Source organism: Acinonyx jubatus, chromosome A1 (assembly GCF_027475565.1).
Source record: "Acinonyx jubatus isolate Ajub_Pintada_27869175 chromosome A1, VMU_Ajub_asm_v1.0, whole genome shotgun sequence".
In the NCBI taxonomy this organism is placed as follows: domain Eukaryota; kingdom Metazoa; phylum Chordata; class Mammalia; order Carnivora; family Felidae; genus Acinonyx; species Acinonyx jubatus.
The window spans coordinates 20,204,181-20,225,273 of NC_069380.1; the positions used below are offsets into that span (position 1 = coordinate 20,204,181).

Consider the following 21,093-nt stretch of genomic DNA (forward strand, 5'->3'; position numbering starts at 1 on the left):
TTGTTTCAGCTTCTGATGAAATGACACCTGAAGGGAGTTCAGAGGCAGGACAGGACTCCGTGGAGGCAGCTGACAGACAGCGGTCTTCAGATCAGACAGAGACACCTCGCTTTCCTAATGACGTTCTGCCGTCTGGTTTCTGTGCTCTGTTGTAACAGAGGGGAAACGAACGCCTGGGCTTAATTTTTCCCCAACTTAGTTTTATGGAGACAAAGGAAAGTAACTTCTTTTCATTTCTCAGTTCAGAACGTCTTAAGCTGCGTCTCTTCCTCATTGTCCCTTTGAGAATAGAAGTCTAGAAACGAAACCCAATCCTGACAGGTTTGGAAAGTGTCTTTTACATTCTCAGTTCGAAGCCAACCCCCCCCCCCCCCCCCCCCCGCCAACTTTGAGACTGCGTCTTGTTTGCTCCCACAGATGAGAAGTTCGGCTGAGGGGCCCCTTTCTGTTTTCTTCTAACAGGGGTGAATGGCTTCCATGCTCTCATTGCTAGGGTTTCACTGAATCTTCGCCTCTGAGCAAAAAAGCCCCAGTGGCCAGCTTCAGAGGACACCCTGACCTCTGAGCGCGTTGTGTGCAATGTCTTGCTTTAAATGATGGTGGGAGGGAAGGGGGAGGAAGAGGCGGAGGAAAGAGACCCAGACCCTGCAGTTTATAAATCACCCCATAACACAGCCGGGACGTGAAAGGCACTCGGCCAGGGGTTGTGAAAGGAAATAATTTTCATTCCCAGCCCTGGGAATTATGTGAAGCAATAGAACGAAAGCTGCATTCCCCAGAGACTTTCTGAAAGTAGGATGGAGGGGAAAATGTGAAAATCACAGGAAGGGCAGACTTAGGAAAGATAGGGAAGCAGAGCAGAATGAAGCCAGACACCCAGGCCCCTTGGCCAGCCACCTTCACGACACAGAAGGCCCCTCTACTACTCGTCGCTGCGAGCATGGAAACACCTTCTGCCGCAGAGAGCGCCGGAGATGTTCTCAGAGGCGTGGGCCCGGGCAGGGGGGAGGCAGAGATGTGGTCTTTGGACTATGCATCTGCGTTTGGGGATGGCCAGAAACTTAGCACGTATGTTTCACCTAGATAATAAAGAAAATCTGAGGGCACGCATGGTTCTGTGATTCATCCTTGCTAGGACCTGACTTGTCCCAAGAGGCATTAACTGTCTCCGACGATTCCCAGGAGGGCACGGGCAGGACCCGACTCCGTCCCCCAGCCAATCCCAGGGGCAGAAGGGAAGGGGAAGGCAACAAGAGCTGAATTCCTTGCTCTATCCTTCCAGGAGGCAACCGTGTCTTGTGTCTAGAAACGGGCAGGTGCGGCCCACAAAGCAAGTGCTTTGTGTCTAGAAACGGGCAGGTGCAGGGCTATAGCAAGCCAGGATTCGAATGAGTGCAAAGTGCTCAGTCAAAAGATGTGCGTTCTTGTCCTGACTCTACCGCTTGACCTCTTGGTACCTCAATCTCTCCAGCTATAAAATAGGGTTAGTGACAGCTGCCCCACCTACCTCACAGGGTTTTTGTTTTGTTTTCTGGTGAGGATTCGGGGAAATACAAGAGCACAAATATGCCCGTGATGCTTCCAATAATAGTAGCTACTGACGTTTGTTGACCACCAAACACACGCTAGGCACTGGCCGCACATGTACGTTACACGTTACTTCTGCTCCTGGCAACAATCCCATAATAAGTCAGGTCTTGCCCTTCCCACTCAACAGACGAGGAACCAGCTCACACAGATTCAGCAGCCCGAGATCACACTGACGGTGCTGGCAAATAGCCCAGGCCAGACGCACCCTGCTCAACGTTCTTAGGTCAAATAAAGGCAGGACAGCCTGGAGGTATGGACCCTGGAGCCAGGTGGGGCCAGGTCTGAGTCCTGCTTCAGGATTCAACGTTCCCGGCTGTGTGAGTTTGGGAAAGTTGCTTAACATCTCCGTGCCTCAGTGTCCCTTGTGTAAAACGGGGATAATTAGAGGACCTGCCTCATAGGAATGTCACGAACTACACGCAAAGCATTCAGAAGAGGTAGCCACTCTTTGCAAGCCCTCCTCAGAGGCGAGGAATTTTTACGTTCTTGAAACGCGCCTCTGAAACAAGCAAAAGTGATCCGGCTCACAATTCTTGTCACTTTCCGCGCACACTTTCCTTCGAAGTCCTTTAGCTCAGCTTTGAGCCACAAGAACCCAGCCCAAGACTATGAACACAGTTAGGTGGCAGCATGGCTGGAGACAGGAGAGCAAACAGCTGTTTGAGAGAGTGGCGGCTTTTTGTTTTGGTTTTGGAGGGCGCAGAGCGGGAGCCTGCAGCCAGGGCTCCCCACCCGCAGCTCGCTTTGCTTCCTTGGCCCCAGCAGAATGTGCCCCTTGAACGCTCAGTTATACCTAAGACCGCCAGAGACTGGGAAGCAGGTGCCCTCGCCTTGCGTGAAAATGGAGAGGATTTTGTTCAGTGTTTATTATGATTGAAATAATTATTTCCAGCTGTAAATGAATGACTACATCGTGCATTTGGTATCCCTCCGGAGCCTGCTATTTACTCGGGAGTAAACACTGGTGGAGACGAACTTCGGCGCCCAGAGAAACCCGGCCGGGCTGCCGACATGCTCTGTGAGCCCCTGGCACTCTCAAGGGAGCGTTCTTTCTTGGATGCCCTCCTTGCCGCTGGAGCCCTCAGGGACCCCTTGCCAAGCTGGGGCGTGTGCCCGTCCACTAAGAGGGCAGGTCGGCTTGGGGGACGCCTGTACCTCTGCACACCTCTGCAAGTGCTATGCTCTCCCGACAACATCTGGTGGTCTGCCTGATGCCCATCCGCTGAACATCTGGCTGTCACTCCAGAAACAGACTTTTGTTTATGAGCCGCGAATGCTTTGCTCAGCAGGGAAGGCGCAACGAGTCCACACGGAGCCCCCTCCAGGCCTTAGGACCTTGGGGGGAGAGGGACCCTCCCACACCTACCACCTGTTAGGTTCATTTCATCCTGTCACCCTGTCTGGTGCCAGCCCCTTGGCTCCCTGCACCGCAGGCCACAGTCCTGGGCACGGCCGACTTAGATCCAAGCAGATGGCTTCTGACCCGGTCTAGCTAGCCAAGGGCTATTACGGACTCGCTGGCCTCCAGCCCATGGAGAGAGGTGGATGTTTTCATTAGCAAGAACTTGAAAACACCATCTACCGTCCTTCCCCACGGGAGCCCAGAGCTTAATCCTGTGGCTTCTACAGCCAGCCTGACCTCCCAACCCTTACACACCAGCCTCTGGAGGTGGGGTTCATGGGCGCGGGTGGAGGGGACGACAATATGCCGGGATGCCCCTCCCGCCACCCTTTTGCCCATCCACCTGGCTTTCTCCAGGGCCATCTGAGCCTGGTTTTTGAACGCTGAGGCCTGGCAGGGGCTGGGGTCTCACCCCTCCTCTAGGTACCAGTGCTCATTCTTTACAACAGCCCGAACTCCCCCACCTTTTCTTTCTCACCCTGTCTTCTTTTCCAGCTTTCCCTCAGCCCGAGAAAGAAGGCGAATCACGCGCCTGGCTGAGGAATGAGATCATTTCTCTCCCCTCTTAGCAGGCTTGCTGTCTGCTAGTCGGGGTTACTGGAAGAAAGCGGGAAAGCTCGATTTCCACAGAGAGCCATCTGGCTGCACCAGACCCACGCTGATGCTAATCCGTTGGTTTCTTTTTCTTTAGTCTTTTTTTTTTTATTTTGTTATTATTATTTTTTCATTTTTTTTGTTCCCGAGGAACACTTCATCTGCAGCTGTAAACTGAGACCTGGTCCCTCCGAAGGCGAGCCCGCGTTTGGTACACACGTTTGTTACAGCATTATGCACTCCCCGCCCCCTTGTAGGTGTCAGGGCATCATTGTTATCACTGGTGGGTCTATGTACTTGTAACGTCAGGGCCGTACTTTCAAATGGAAATCAGGCAATTATGCTCCACATGGAGACATCTGACAGATGCAGAAGTTTTACACCACTGGCTGTGTCACGGGGACAAAGGCGACCAGCGCTCCCAGGAGATGGTGAAATAAATAGAATATGTTGCAGGAGTACAGAAAAATCGAGGAATAATGAGCCGTGTGATGCGAGTTCATAGCTCCTGTGGCTGTTTAACTTCAAAATGTGATAATGATATGTCAACGAACTGCTTAACTCATCCCTGTGAAGGCAGCATTAGAAAACCGACCACAATGTGCATTCAAACACGGGCGGATGCCCTTCTCTGCATGTTTTTCAGTTTCCCAATGCACGGCTTCAGAGTGTTTCCCCTTGTTTTGCCTCCCTCTCGCGGGGGGCTCCAGTCGGCTTAAAGACAAGAGGGGCTGGTTGTAGCCTGAGGTCTACGTGACCAGCAGCTTCCTGTCGACATGCAGCGTTAGGCATGGAGTGCTCATGCTGGCTGGGAACCGTGGTGGCAATACTCTCGCGGCCACCCGGGGTTGTGTCCGCGTTAGGCTCCAAGCCCCAGCCGGGTGCCCCGGTCCTGTGAGTGTGAGGTGAGTACTGTTACCATCCGACGTTACAGCTGGGGAAAGAGGCATAGAGCTGAGTGTGAGAACGGGGCTTCGGCTCTAGCCCCCGACTCCCACCCCAACTCTGGTCTTGGCTCAGGCCCCTCGCAGCCTCTCTGATGCTTCCACAGACGGTAGGAGGAAAGGTGCGTGCTCGTGCCTGCTCCCTCGACAAAGCCCCCGAGGTCAGACACATATAGTTGGAGTTAACTAAATAGGAGAGACCTACATGAAAGTTAAGACTGAATTTTTTCCTCATAGAATATCCAGCAGTTTAAACGAATGGTTAGTTGGAGCCTGAAGCATGCCGTAAGATTCATCGCTCGATGTGTCTAAAACTGAGTTCAAATTCATTTATATTACCAAGAAGTAAAGTGTCCCCAAATCCTGCTCATTGCTCTCTCCTGTCGGGGAAGAAACAACTCGGAGCAGGCTTTGGCCCATCGCTTTGGACTTGAGCAGTCCCTGAAGATCCCCCGTTACTCGGCTGCCTTGGATTAACAGGAAATTAACATGAAAGCGGATGCCAAATAACACTGAGAAAAAAGGGAAGACGTTTTATCTTCCAGAAACCGTATTTTTAAACTAAGCATATGATGAAAGAAATAAAACAGCTTTACATAGGAATCGCTGACGCGTTCTCAGATCAGCAAATGCCACTTTGAAAGTGCCTGAAGCACCGTGACAGGGAGAAAACATTAATCCAACAAAACCAGAGGCGGTGGGAGGCAAAAGGTTTACTAATTTGCTGGTGATCAGTAAACACCAGTCACACGCACGTTGCCCTCTGATCGTGACTTGTTCTACCCTGTCCGAGGAAGGAAGAACATTTAAGGAGACTGACAACTCTTTGCACTGTTAGCTTTGTCGTAGGCTAGGAAATAAATTACATTTCTGCTTATGGAAAATTAGTCTTACTTTTTTCATTTCTGCTGAACACATTTGTTTGAAGATATTAGATTAGAATGGTAAGCTTGCATTGCAGAAGTGAAAAAATGTCATTAAAGTATTCTCTTACATAAAGACCTCAATTAAAAAGGATTGAAAACACCAGTGACAAGCACAAGAGACTGAAGTTACAAATCACTCGCGAATGGGCCACTCAGGAGCTCAGCAAAGCAGCAGGAACCTCATCCCTTGGGTGGGCCCGCCGTCCTGAGGAACCCATGAGCCCAGCAAGGACTTGTGTCATAGAGACCAAGCACTAAGGACCTAAGGGAGGAAAAATAGGAGCAAAGAAAATGGGAATACTAATTAAAAATCAGGAACTAAAAAATCTAAAAAATCAGGGCACCTGGGTGGCTCAGTCGGTTAAGTGTCCGACTTTGGCTCAGGTCAGGATCTCACGGCTCGTGGGTTCGAGCCCCACGTTGGGCTCTGTGCTGACAGCTTGGAGCCTGGAGCCTACTTCAGATGCTGTGTCTCTCTCTCTCAGCCCCTCCTGGGCTCTCACTCTGTCTCTCTGTCTCTGTCTCTCGAAAATAAATAAATATTAAAAATTTTTTCATTAAAAACCAAGAAAAGCTGGGGCACTGGGGTAGCTGTTGGGTAAGCATCTGACTCTTAATATTGGCTCAGGTCATGATCTCATGGTTCATGAGATTGAGCTCCATGTCAGGCTCTGCACTGGTAGCACAGAGCTTGCTTGGGATTCTCTCTCTCCCTCTCCCTCTGCCCACCCCCCACAAAATAAATAAATAAACATTAATTTTCTTTTAAATCAAAAAGAGCTAAAACAGAGGTTAAGAGCCTCAAAATATATGCCATAGCTAACTAGCTGGACACTGGCTAGTGTCCATGATTAGTTAGCCTATAATATCTTTCCACAAAGAACTTTAACATCTTCATTATATGTTCTTTAACTATCAAAAGTATTTTTTAATGTTTATTTATTTTTGAGAGAGAGAGAGAGAAAGCTTGAACAGGGGAGGGGTAGAGAGAGAGGGAGACACAGAATCCAAAGCAGGCTCCAGGCTCTAAGCTGTTAGCACAGAGCCCAATGCGAGGCTCGAACTCACAAGCCATGAGATTATAATCTGAGGCAAAGTTGGACGCTGAATCGACTGAGCCACCCAGGCACCCCCATATCAAAAGTATTTTTAATTAAACATTTGACAAAAAATAAATCAGTTCACAGAGAAATCTCTAAAAATTTTTCAGGTTCAACCATTTACCATTTTGAAAGTTTTTTTTAAAAAACCACCTCTGATTAAAAAAGTTGTTTTACGGGGCGCCTGGGTGGCTCAGTCAGTTGAGCAGCTGACTTCGGCTCAGGTCATGATCTCACGGTCCGTGAGTTCGAGCCCTGCCTCGGGCTCTGTGCTGACAGCTCAGAGCCTGGAGCCTGTTTCAGATTCTGTGTCTCCCTCTCTCTGACCCTCCCGCATTCATGCTCTGTCTCTCTCTGTCTCAAAAATAAATTAAAAAAAAGTTAAAAAAATAAAAAAGTTGTTTTACGTTTGGTTTTGCTTTTTTCTTGTCTCTAACACATTTGTTTGTAAATATTACGGTCATCTTGTGATTGTGAGTTTTTTCAAAGTGAGTATGGTTGGCAAAATCAAAATTGATTTTGACCCATCTCTTCCAAAAAATTGTGTGTGTGTGTGTGTGTGTGTGTGTGTGTGTGTGTGTTTGAATATGAACCTGGCTCTCAGGTCATCTAGGTATCATAACTCTGTATGTGACTGTGTGCATATCACCACAGTACTTAGCATCTTAAGTAAAGCAGATTGCTATATAATGAGAGTACAGTGGGAATGCAACAGTGCAGGAAAGCTTTCCATTAATCATTCTAGTAAAAACATATCAACTTTCTTTATACGTGATTATGGACAATGTGAACTTTGAAAAACCGTGCCATTTATTGGAAGAAGAAATAAAATGAGACAGCAAGCAGACCATATAAAAAAACACATGTGGGATTTTTCAGATTACACCCTTCACACCCTTGAGAAAATCTTTTCAAAGGGAGCCACAGTCACTCACAGAAGTGAGTCACAGTTCTCAGATGGATCGAATTGAAGGAACAGTTGAAAGCCACTGATTTAGATCAACATGTTAATAGCAGTCATCTTTAGAAGCTAGAATTATGGCTGGCTTTCTTTTTCTTCATCATGAGTTTCTGAGTTTTCCAAGGAATAATGTAAAGGGCTTATAGCACGTTGATTAAATGAATGGGCACTGGAGCCAAGCCACCCAGGTTTGGAGTCTGGTTTTGTGGCTCATTGGCTTATGCAAATCACTTTCCACCTTTGGGCTCTCCATGTCATCTGTAGAATGGCAACCATCATAGTCCCTGTTTCAGAAAGTTGTTAGGATGGCTAGTGGGATAATTCTTGCAAAACACATAGCGTCTCGGGCACAGAACTGTGCAATAAACGTTAACCATTTAAGAAAAATCCTTTAACGGCCCATGTCTGTACGGTTTCTTACAGAAATAGAAAAAGCGGAAACCCCAAGTCTCACTGATGAAGCCAAATATAATTTCCATTTGCCACATTGCCTGATCCCTGGTGTAAGTGAGCATTCCTCCGCCTCCTGTTCTTCCACACTCCCCTGTGTTTTTCATTCATACGCCCATTGCAGCCTGACCCTAGCTGATTTGTTTATATGTGCTGGAAATAGTCACCGTGGTTGATTTTAAGCTACCAGTGGTTTAGCAAACGGCTTGGGAAACTCCTGAATGTTTAATAATTCGCTCTCATGAACCAGCATGCCACTGGCGAACTTCTCTTTTGACGATTCCTACATCTGAAAATTGCATGTTATGTATGGATGGATGGATTTATTTTTAAAGTTGATTTATTTATTTTGAGAGAGAGAGAGAGAGAGAGAGAGCACAAGTGGGGAAGGGACAGAAAGGGAGAGAGAGAATCCCAAGCAGGCTCTGTGTTGTCAGCACGGGGGCCTACGCAGAGTTTGATCTCACCAACCGTGAGATCAGGATCTGAGCCCAAATCAAGAGTCAGATGCTTACCCAAATGAGCCACCTAGGCACCTCTAACATTGCATTTTAAATGGCAGGTTGGGATTCACAGGGAAGAAAAAATAACTCCCCTCTCCATACCCCCGGGCCAGCACAAATATGGCAGTGAATTTGGGGACAATATTACTAGTAGGGGCCATTAGCCATAACTAAACATGTGGCCAAATGGACTATTTTCTGGGTTGGTCTTTATTATTGCAATGGTGAGATGAAGATTTCTTGGAAACCAATGGGATTGTCAAAGCAGAGTCCATTCCACGGGTCCCCAGATAGCTCTGGCACCCTGAGGAAAGGAGCAAGGTGGAGCATCTTCGGATTTCTTTAAGTATTTTTTTTCCAATTTATTTCCAAAGTCAAGATAAGTAATACCATAAAATAATAATAATAATACCATAAAGTGGCATACGTGAGAATGTCTTCTTCCAATCTCTGAACCTATCCACCCACTGCTGTCATTATAGATCAGCATTTGAAATTAACTTCTCACTAATATTTTCTTTATGAAACTAGAAGCACACACACATAGGTGTTTTCATTCCCCACACCTACCTACCTTCCCCAAGAGATATTATCTACATGGTTCTACACTTACTTTTTTCATTTAACACTAGAACCTGACATTTTTTCATGTCGGTATCTAGAGAACATCCTCATTCTTCTTCTTGCAACTGTGTAGGTTTTCATGAGGTGACACACTGAAGACAGCCCCACATTCTTCGCTCCTCTTCCCACCGAGAGGTAGATTCTACTTCCCTCCCCTCGAAGGCGTGCCGGTCATAGTGATTTGCTCAGTTAACAGAACACAGTGCGAGTGAGGCCGTGCATGTAGGTCAGGAACGAAGAGGTTGGCTGCTTCCCCCTCCTGCCTCTTGGGACACTCCCCTGGGGGGGAAAGACGCTTGGGGAGAAATCTGACTACCCTGCGGCCATCATGCTGTGTGGCAGCCAAGCCAGCCATGTGGAGAGACCGTGTGCAGAGAGATCTCAGCCAGTCCCAGCTATTTTAGCCATGTTGGCCTGTGCACCAGACATGGCAATGAAGACCGTGGAGGCTTCAGATGATTTCAGCCCAGCCAACATCTGACTGCAACCCCACGAGAATTCCGAAGTGAGACCCGCCCAGCTGAGTCCGGTTAACCCACAGAACACTGAGAGATGATAATGTGTTTTTGTTCTAACTATTGTATTTTGGGGTCATTTGGCTATAGCAACTGATAACCGGAACACATTGTGCAGATATGCATAATTTATTTAGTTAGCCCCTTATAAACACACATTAGGGTTGTTTCCAATCTTCTGTTGTGTCAGCCTATGAGGTCATGAATAATCTTACCTATATACTGTTTTGCACAGTTGCAGGTTTATAAATTCTCAGAACCGGATAGTGAGTCAAAGGACAGATGCATTTGCAATTTGGTGAATTTCCATTCATTTAAAGTGCCAATTCCTTGTGCATTTTTCTATTGGCTTGTTCTTTTACTTCTCAGTTTCTAGAAACTTGGGTCTTTGTGAAATGAGATACAAATAGTTTTTCCCATTTATTTTGTATTTGGACTTTGCTTATATTGATTTTTGCCAGGAAGAATTCTATTTTTAAGTCTCCCATATTTCTTTCATTTATCTTTTATCATTTAATCTTTGATCCATTTAGAATTCATCCTGATGCACACATCTAACTTTGTTTTTTCTAAATTGCTACTTGTCTTAAAATCATGTATGAAATAGATCCATATTTTTGCTACTGATTTGAAATTTTACCTTTATCATATACTAAGTTTTAGTATGCATTTAGGTCTACCCGTAGTATGTTTATTCTGATTCTTTATCATCTATTCATTTCCTACTGCACTCTTAATTTTTGTAATATAGAACTATAGTTAAATATGTGAGACGGCTAGTGTACGTCTTGTTCTTTTTTTATTAAAAAAATTTTTTTTAATGTTTATTATTTTTGAGAGAGACAGAGAGCAAACAGGAGAGGGGCAGAGAGAGAGGGAGACACAGAATCCGAAGCAGGCTCCAGGCTCTGAGCTGTCAGCACAGAGCCCAACACAGGGCTCGAACCCATGAGATCTCAGAAGATCGTGACCTGAGCCAAAGTCAGACAGACGTTCAACCGACTGAGCCACCCAGGCGCCCCGTGTCTTGTTATTCTTATTTCAAAGGATTCTCCTGAATGTTCTTCTTAACTTATTTTCTTACGTGAGCTTTCGAGTCAACTTGTTGAGTTACACACATAATCTGGCAGTATATGGGTTGGAATTACAACACAGGGAGATTTCATTTAGGGAGATTTGCCATCTTGAAGATAGTCACTCCTTTTATCCAAGCATATGGTATGCCTGCATTTGTTTAAAACTGCTTTTGTGTCTTTCAGGAGCAGTTTAAAGTTTTTGTTTCATAAAGATGTGGAACATTTCTTAGGCTTATTCTTGGTTATTTTAGCTTTTTTGTTGTTATGCTAAGTGTAAAAAGGCCTTCCATTACGTCTCCTAATCAGCTGCATAAATGAAGGAAAGCTTTTGAAAGTTATATATTGATTTTATATTAAGCCACCTTACTCAAGTTTTATTTTCAGAATCTTTTTCAGATAATCCTCTTGGGACATCCAAAAATACAAATATATAATTTGCAAATAATGATAATTTTATATCTTTTCAATTTTTCTGTGTCTAATTTCTCTTTCCTGTTTGTAACATTTTTAGCTTATTCTTGACATTAGTGGGGATGATATTGATATTTCCACTTTATTTATTTTTTAGACAGAGAGAGAAAGCGTTAGTGTGAAGGGGGCAGAGGGGGAAAGAGAGAGAGAGAGAGAGAGAGAGAGAGAGAGAGAGAGGGAGAGAGAATCCCAAGCAGGCTCTATGTTCAGCATGGACCCCAAAGTGGGGCTCAATCCTAAGACCCTGGGATCATAACCTGGGCTGAAATCAAGAAATGCTCAACTGACTGAGCCCCGGTATTTCTCCTTTAAACATATGTTGACTTTCAAGTTGGCTTATCCTAGCGGGTGCACATCTATTCTTATTTCACTGAATTTTTTAGATCAAGAATGGAAATTTAATTTTACTACATATCTTCAAAGCACCTAAAGAGATAAATACATAGTTCTTTTCTTTAATCATTTATATGGTGAATTCATATAAGTAGACTTCCTGAAATTGAACCATCTTTGCATGGAATAAATGCCCCTTTTTCATGCTATCCTATTCTCTTAAGGAGTTGCTTGAGTCTACTCGGTAGAACTTTGCTTTGTATTTTTGCATCAGTATTTTAAAATTATTTCATTTAAAAAAATTTACAGTTATTATCAGGTTTTTAAATTCAATATTATGCTCACTTTTGTGTTCTTCATAATACGTCTTTTCTATACCCATATCCATTTCATTTTGTTTGCTTTTCTCATTTTGACCCTCTAAGCTCCTTCCTATGTTTTATTATTATCCATTTTCTCTCCCAATTCATCCTCTTTCTTTGATGGTTCATTTTTTTCTTCCATTTCTACCCTGGATGTCGCCAGCTCACTCTCGGTCTCTTGTCTTGCCGTCCCTGCTAACGGAGGGCTGTGCCTCTGTGTTGTGCCCCAACTTTGTAGAGGTGACCTCATCACTAAATATTTCACATCTGTAGTACAATACTTTATACTATTTTCATCTGCTCTTTGGCAACATTTTATCTGCCATTTGCTTTTCCTGATCTTGTTTTATGTCTTGCGTCTCTGGAATAATTTGGGTGGGTTCTTTTTGATGTCTCGCTTTTGGAGCCAGTGAGTTTTTCTTGTACCAAATATTTGCAGGGTCCCATCCAAGCCTAGTAGGAATTTTTTTTTTTATGAATCAAGAGTTTGTGCATGAGTTTTAAATTTTTTTTTAATGTTTATTTATTCTTGAGACAGAGACAGAGCGTGAAAAGGGGAGGGGCAGAGAGAGGGAGACACAGCATTGGAAACAGGTTCCAGGCTCTGAGCTGTCAGCACAGAGCCCGACACGGGGCTCGAACCTATGAACTGTGAGATCATGACCTGAGCCGAAGTCGGACACTTAACCGACGGAGCCACCCAAGTGCCCCTGTGCATGAGTTTTAGATCTAGTCTCCCCAGCCAATAAAGACAGGCAGCAGTAGGGTTTTCAAAAAACTCCTCTCTTTCCTGCTGCTGGCAGATAGGGCTTTCCCTGCATGTGTGTGTGTGTGTGTGTGTGTGTGTGTGTGTGTGTGTGTGTGTTAACCCCATCATTTCTACTTATCACAACCAAATTGGGTCCAGAAAGTTCTTGCCACCCTTATTTGTACATTGTTCCCTCTGTAGGAAAACACGAGCCCCAGATTCTGTTCCTCACCTCATTGTGCCCTTTTAACAAACGTATTTTACTGATTCATCCTGGTATTTGAAGCCACGTGCTCCTCTCTCCCCTTCCCTGCTCTCCAGAATTTTCAGGCCTTCCCTCTATTTTGCTGTTCTTAGTCTTAACTCCCTCCTCCTTTTGCTGAAAATGGGTATTTTATTTTCATTTCTTATTTTACTTTTGCATTCCACAACTTCAGAGAAGGGAGAGAGACAGATAGACCTTCCATCTTTACACTCCTATAAGAAAAGTTCATGGACATTCATATTTCAGATTCAATGCCAACAGTCTAAAGGATTAAAGCAGCTAATTTCGAAAATCTTTTAAGGAAAAACAATACGGGATTCACTTTCCAGAGCATGTGATGTTTTGAAGTCTCAAGATGGGTTTAAAGTATTCAGGACATTTCCTTAGCTTATCATTTGGGCAAGTTATCTCTCTGGACCTCATTTCTCCAATGAAGGGAAAGGATCTCTAAAGCCTTAAGACAGAGTGGACAACCCCAGGCTTAACTCCAAGAAATTAATGACTAGCGGTGAAACTTGGGCATGAGGAAACTTGGATGGGGGGGAAGTTTGGGGCCCTGAATTAGAGGAGAATTAAGTTGTACGGGGAAGTTACCATCTGCCTGGCTCTGTGCTAGGAACTTAACATACATTAATGTTCACGGGGGCAGGTATTATTATCGGCTCCATTTTAGAGTCATGGAAAATGAGGTTCTAAGAGGTTGGATAACTTATTCAAGATGACAGAACCAAGACAGAAATCCTGGCCTTCTTGGTTTTGGAGCTCAGTGCTCTTTCTAGAGCAATTCTCTTTGGTGTGCAGGCCTGTCCTGCCTGAAATGCATGGGCCGTGGTAACATTCCCAGTCACTAAGGCCTTCTGCTTCCCTGCCTTCTGTCCTATCTCCATGGTAATTATTTAAAAGACCAGATGTTTTAATACACATCATATTGATATAATCATGGATGCAACCAAGTTAATTGGACGCACTCTGCTATTAATCCCCCAATGGCCACATCTAGGCTGTGTTAAGGTAACTACATTATGCCTGTTCAGGCTAATGCTCTGGAAACTACATTCTAAACAACACGGTATTCGTTTACTAAAACTTTAATTTTAAGCCAAATCAGCCATTTTTAAACTAGACAAACTACATATATTAGAAGGCCCAAGGCACCTTTCACGGAGCTCATCTCTTAAAACAAGACAAAGCAAACAAAAAACCCATCGGCACTTTGGTTCACATTTAAAAACTATTCCATACTTCATTTCGACCTTTTTATTGTTCACTAATGAAATCAATGCAAATAACCTTCATGTTTATTAAAAGAATAAAAAGGCGAAAAATTCATTTCCTCAAAATACATTTGCTTAGAAATTCTTTTTACCTTATGAACTTCCTTGGCCTTATAAACCTGTCAGCAGAGGAAACTGGGAGCCAGTTTCCTGCAGCCATAACCTCCACTACCCTTTTTTACAAGTCTTTATTCTTTGGAAATATAAACACTTGTGTTGAAAAACATCGCCTGGGAAGATAAATGAGCAGTAAAATGATTAGTGCCCATTTAGTGATTACTTACCTCTGGGCTTAACAACGGAGAGCTGACTTGAGGGGCTTTGAAAGCTGACTCCTCCTCCGCACCTGGGTAGATGGGGTCTCCTGGGGCCCTGCCTGGGCCTGCCCGACTCCAGGGCCCCTGGACAGGCGCTCCTCACAGACCTGTTAGTCAGCCTTTGTGGTGTCTCCTTGGAGCACGGGTTCGAACCACCACTCAACTTGGAATTATCGCTGCCACCTTTAGGCCATGGCACCAGGCAGAGAAAAGTGACGTCAGATCCCAAAGAGGTTCTCCAAGCCCTTAGGTGATGAGACTGTTTCCTCCTGAGTTCTCATCTGCTTCTCATCCTGAGGAAGGGCTGGGGCGCACGCAGTCTGCGCACGCACGCACGCACGCACGGACAGTTCACTCTCCCTGGGGCCTCGCCTCAGGCCGCACCTGCCTAGATCCCAATCATCCCAGCTCAGGTGCACCTTCGCCATGGAACCTTCCAGTCTGTATCCCACAATCCGTATCTCTTTTTGTGGCTCTTCTATTCTGTTTGAGAACCTATGTTTCCATCCATTTCCAAGCCAAACTCCTCTGCCTGGCTTTCAAGACCTGGATAACCTGACCTCACCCAATTTGCTACACGTTGCTCCCAGATTCCCTGAGCAGCCATGCTGGGTCCTGCAAGGAGAGCTCACAGCTTTGCCAATTAACGGCTGCTGCGCCTCATCGTCTGGGTCTTCCCTAGAGAAAAGTTTAAAAATAGCAAATGCATGGGTTTACATTTACTGGAGGAGAGAGCTTCCCCAAGACAGTATGTAACATACGCATCCTTATTACTGATATTGAGCTCTTGCCGAATACAACCAATATTAAAATTAATTGGCCTTAGCTTATACGTAAAGTGAGGTAGTATGATGGGCATGGCACTAAGTGGTGTAGACACTCACTGTTGAACACAACCTTCTCACGAAGGATGTTCAGCCCTACAGGGATGTTCTTAGGAGTGACCCACTCTGAAATCATCCTGATTTTTATGGTTTTGAGTTCTTTTTTTAAAAAAAAATTTTTTTTCAATGTTTTTATTTATTTTTTTGGGGACAGAGAGAGACAGAGCATGAACGGGGGCGGGGCAGACAGAGAGGGAGACACAGAATCGGAAACAGGCTCCAGGCTCCGAGCCATCAGCCCAGAGCCTGACGCGGGGCTCGAACTCCCGGACCACAAGATCGTGACCTGGCTGAAGTCGGACGCTTAACCGACTGCGCCACCCAGGCGCCCCTTGAGTTCTTCTAACTGCATGTCCTAACTGTTCCCCTCTTCTTGCCCTGCTGAGATTACGAGGTGTCATTTCTTCCTCTTATCAGTGTGCCTGCCTATTGGTTGTGAGCGAAGATGCCAGAAAACAGAAGTTTTAAGAAGTCTTTCAAAAATAAGGATAAATTGGCCTTGACTGGAAGCCTGGGCCTTGTGAAATATGATTGTCAAAAAAACATGGCCTGGGGGGCGGGGGGAGAAGGGCAGTGCGGGTGTCAGGAGGGGCTGCACGTTGAAATCCTGGTGCCCAGACTACACCTCAGACCAATTCTATCAGAATTCCTAGAGCAGAGGCCCCAGTGTCATGGTGTTTTAAAACTTCCAGATGATTCCCAATGCGCAGTCGAAGTTGGGACGCACTCACTGCTCCCCACGCTGAGTGTCACTCTATGTGATAGCCAATGGGTGGTGGGGCAGCAGGGAGACAGGAAAGCCAGGGAAGACGCATCTGGGCCAGAGTGAAGGTTCTAGCCCATTGCTCCCCGTGCCTCCCCCGACTTTAGACACAGAAAATTCATTGTCTTGAGAAAAAATTCTGACTGGCTTTGACTGTATTAAATTTCCGGAATCATTTCTTATTCCGCTTTTTTGGGAGGTTTGTGCATTCTTTATTTGGGTCATGGGGATATAGTTAATAAATTATAATATTTCTTAGTTCTTTTGAGAATTTCCACAGGATAGATTAAGCCCCAGCCCTCTGAAGTCATGTTCACTTTCATTTAAAAAATAGATAATAAAGCACTTAATAAATGTCAAATACTGTGCAAGTTTCTGGGGACACAATGGTGCTGGGAGAGTCCTCAAGACCACTGCCGTGTTTGAAGATCTGCTATAAGGACTCACGGGAGTTGGCAAATAGCCGTATTCCCAGCTAAGATTCATTACAGCGGCATATGGAGGGAATACAGCCAGATCATAAGGGACAAAGACACAGGTGGTCGGGAGAAATCCTGTGCAGGCTTTCTCATGCTCCTCTCTCTCTCTCTCTCTCTCTGTCTCTCCAGTGAGGGGGTCACACAGCGTGGCTGAATCTTTGTACACATTCGTGATTATTTCTTCTGTGGCTCACCGTGGGCACAGCTGAGGCAAAGGGAATGCAGCATTTGAAGGCCTTTGATATTATTTTCCCACTCGGCCTCCCGAAGTTGTCCTTTTTTATATTCTTCCCAGCAGTGTTCACTTCCAGCACCCTCTCTGGCTCTACGCGGGACTGTTTTTTAAAAGTCCTTGACAATTTGACGAGGAAGGAGGATCTCCTTGTATTTGTGCGTCGGCAACTCCTGTACTGAGCGGGGAACACGTGAGACACGCTCAGCTCTGTGGGGACTAGAGACACGGGCCACATGGTCTCTACCCTCAAGACTGCCGACCATCCAGGTGGGCAACAGCCTTAAACCTGGGGGCAGCGGGCGTGTGGAGGAATGGGCTTTTTTTTTTTTTTTTGAAAGTGCTGGGGTTTTAGTGCCATTGATCTACTTTAGTTTTAGTTTCCCTGTGAACTATTTCTGAAGAAGGAACCAGTAAGACAACATAGTCACATACAATATATACGGCATTTATAAGTATATGACATGAAAACCACGTAGATGAAACAATGAAAGAGACTGCATGAAAAGTGAGTGTGGGGTTGCCCGCTGGAAAAGGGTGGAAACTCGATATTGGAAATTGAACAGCTAAGAAAAGAAGCGGGTTCAGGGCCAATGAAACAGTCACCTAGAGGAGCCTGAGCAGTGGTGAGGGTAGGGATTGTTTTCACCTTCTCTTGTCTTTTAAACTTTTTGGGAATGTCTCATGAATTGCTGCGTGAAGATTAAAAAGGTGACGAATGTTTAGAATTTTAGGTGTGTTGAATTTAAAGTGATGGTAGTTCTTCACAGTTCCGAGGTCAATGACATCAATCTGAGGTCGGGGCACAGGTAAGAGAGTGGGGCTTCCGGTGACAAGTTAGGTGTCACCTGTGTTCATGACTTTGGCCACCAAGGAGTGGGTTATATTTGAGGTAGTGTGTGTGTGTGTGTGTATTTGTAAGTGTACATATGTGTGTGTGTATATTTGTGTGTGTATTTGTATGTGTACGTGTGTATGTGTGTGTGTGTGTGTGTGTAGCAAGAGACAGAGGGGGGAGGGAGGGGAGAAGAGGAGAAAAGAAAGCATCAGAGGAGCAAGGACACAATTGATAAGTGGATCCAGTGGAAGACTCAGAACTGTTCCAACAAGACTTTCTCAAGCTGGGGAAGCCTCGTCCATGTGGGAGCCTGGTGCCCACGCAAGGTTTCCCAGCAGTGTCTTTCTGGAGGAGAAAGAGATAAGGGACAGCTGTCACATCCGCTGGCTCTCCTGCCCTGGTACGAGGTCCTGAGAGGCTAACCGAGTTGCTCCCGGATACATAGCACACTTTGCAATAAAACTCCAGGGCTGGCAGTTGCTCTGGGCCAAAATATACACTGGACCCCAAGGACAGTGCTTGAGATTATGCAAGGAGAGGACGGAAAAGGCCAGGTTTTAACTCTACAACCATATGTTGAACTAGGTGTCAGGCTCTTGGTTCTTACCCAAATGGCCTGGATTCCAAACAGGTGATTTCTGCCAAGTGCTCCCTCTTGGAAGCCTGTAGGTACACCCTCGTTCCACAGCTGACTCTCTAGAGTTGGGTTTCTGAAGAGGACGGTTCATGTACCAACTACAGAGCATGGGAATATTAAAAGCCCTTCAAGGCTAATGCAAATTTCTCTGTGTGGAAGGAGATGTGTAAAAAAATTACAAAGTACTTTCCAGAACCAGGCTCTACTTACCTGCTGGAGTTAGAGAATCAGAAACAAAGCTATTTCAAGAAGAAGAGGTTCGGGGTCCTGTCTGAATGCAGGAAGATCACCGAGTGGCTTCTACTCTGCTCCCCTTGTGTGTCCGGTGGACGAGCCCGCTCAAATCCCTGGGTGTCTTTGCACAAATCCCTCCACTGCCCCACATACTCCCTGTGCATCGATTTCCCCATGAAATTTTCTGGCAGGTACTTGCCACTTTCCCCCATGTCTTAGGTCCTCACTTTTAAAAATAGTAATAACACACATACTAGGCTTCTTTTAAAAATGTCAATGTTTGTAACTCCAGCAGGTCGTAAGATACCCATGTTCAGCTACCACGTTGAATTAGAAGAAGCTGACAAATTAATAAAGAGTAAAGAAAAGTCAGGCTTTCTCTCCCCTCCCCTCCCCTTCTTTCTTTTTTAAGTAAGGGTAGAAACTTGGTTCAACAGAGCTTTTAGTGTGTGGAAATCAAGTACTTATGGTCAGCACACACATCCCTAAAACACATTCACCTGGCCCCAGGGAGGCATTGCTTCTAGGCCAGCATGGTCAGGTTTTCGAAAGGACCCCAATCTCACAAACAGCCTTCTCCTCCCACTGCTTTGAAATCAGGAGCACAAGGCTGTGGAAGAGAAGACAGGCTGCGGGCAGAGGGGCAGTGTGGCTGGAGCTCCTCAGACCCCAGGCGGATTCACACCCAGAGGCTGCTCTCAAGTTCCAGGGACGGAATTGCCTCCAGGGTGGCATGCCATTAACCAATGGACGGGCGGTAGCAGTCAAAGAAGAAATGAATCATCAGTGGGTAGTTCTTTAAAATACACCTTTTGGCATTTGGAGAATTTCCAGGAGGCGCAGAAGAAACAGTCTTAGCCCTTTGAGAGTATCTGAAGTTCTAGAAGCAGCAGCCAAGCTTTGAGTGGAACGGCTGTCACTTGTCCCTTCTCTGTCTTTGTGCTGCCACCTAGAGAGAAAAGGAAAACATATGTTGTATTCCGCCGAGGAGAAGCAGTCACCTGACACCCCCAGCACTATCTGCACCTTCTAGAACAGAAAAGCGAGGCGGGCTGTTCTAGTTCTGAGAAACAGCAGCGGTTAAACTTCTGCTTCTGAGGGAAGACCTCAGGTAAGGGCCAGGGCTCCTGTCGTGGCCAGCCTCCATCCCCAAGCTCCTTCTGGAGCTAGTATTAGTCTCCTCCAGGAGCAGGGGTGGGGAGGAAGTGTATTTTCTTTCCACTGTTCAAATGGAGTGAAAGACGAATCTTCAGCTCACCCGAATTTATGGGATGGACACCATCCTTTTAGCAAAAAAAATATAAGAAACCTATGAAAACAAGGTTCTACGACGAATGATTCTTAAATCCTTTCTACTCTTTGCCTTTTCCTTTCTTTTTTGTTAAATGCAGATCCTTGTATGAGACAGTGGGAGGCCTTATGTGGACTCCAGTGTATAAAAAATAGGTATTTACAGACTTGTTGGCGGAAGTTGTCGTCCCTAAAGAAGACTCTGAACACGTGTAATTACGATCCGCTGTTTTCCGTGTCCAAGTTCAAACATCATTTATTCTGGAGCTGTGTTCTCAAAGATTTTTTTTAAGTTAATGGAAATCAGATTTCCGTGCCGTAATGGGGGATGACCTTCCCTAAGCACCTGCCTCCCCAGGACTATCACCCTCCCTTCCCCTTCTGCCATAGCCCTGGCACCACATGACATGCCCACCTCTCTGCTCACAGACCAGAAACTTCTTGAAGGCAGGTGTTTTTTGTTGGCCACGTTGACAACAGCATTTCCAGCGCCCAGGACATTTGGCGTGTAGCAGGTGCTCGGTATATGTTTTTAAAGGAATAAATGAATCTGCGCTTGTCCCTTGGCTTTTTTCTCTTTTCAAAGAGCAAATACCATGACTAACTTTAACTTTACACATCTTCTGATTCAAATACACGTGTAAGGTAACACCTCTTCTAACACGTGTGAAGAAGTCGATTCCTCTATAAATCACATACGGTGTTTTTCCTCCCTCTCACACGGGCTTGACTAACGTGAGGCCATCAAAATAACATTTATTAACCAAAGTACAGGAAAGGCTAAAATGCTGAGGCTGAATTGAAGATCTGACGTGCAGAGGCACCAGCTAAGTAGAGGCTTTCCTTAAATTCTGGCTCACCACTGCTGAGGATGCACGGACCTGCAGAACCCGTTTTGAATACGGCAAGAAGATGAAGCCCAGGAAATCTGAGTGTCCCTTCCTTAAGATAAAACTCACGATTAAAACAGACTAGCGAAGGAGAAACGGCCATAAAGCTACACACACAACGGTATGAGTAAGGTACCTTTGAAGTAGGCTGAAAGGAAAGAGGCCTGGGCCGGAGGGTAAAAGGGCAGCGGTGGGCTCAGCCACTTTCAGTCTGTGCCACCCACCGTGACCAACATGGAACAGGGACACCCTCCCTTTCTGGTCTACGTCAGAGGGTTGCTGTAAGGATCAGTGCAGCTACTGAGAAGTGCTGGCTGCGGAAACCATAAAGGGCTATTCAAACACAAGGTAGGAAACTGCTCTGTCAGTCTAATGACCCTGAGCAGTGTAT

At 45.6% G+C, this 21,093-nt stretch overlaps 1 protein-coding gene across 1 annotated transcript in view; it reads right to left on the reverse strand.

Annotated features, from left to right (window-relative positions):
* Positions 1-19,343: 19,343 nt before the first annotated feature.
* The window catches only part of RNASEH2B (ribonuclease H2 subunit B), a 66,805-nt gene continuing 65,055 nt past the window's right edge, over positions 19,344-21,093 (reverse strand). Inside the window, exon 10 of the mRNA XM_053214971.1 lies at positions 19,344-19,471. Coding sequence (XP_053070946.1) covers positions 19,439-19,471 — 33 coding nt within the window. The 3' untranslated portion in view covers positions 19,344-19,438. The remainder of the gene's footprint in view (positions 19,472-21,093) is intronic.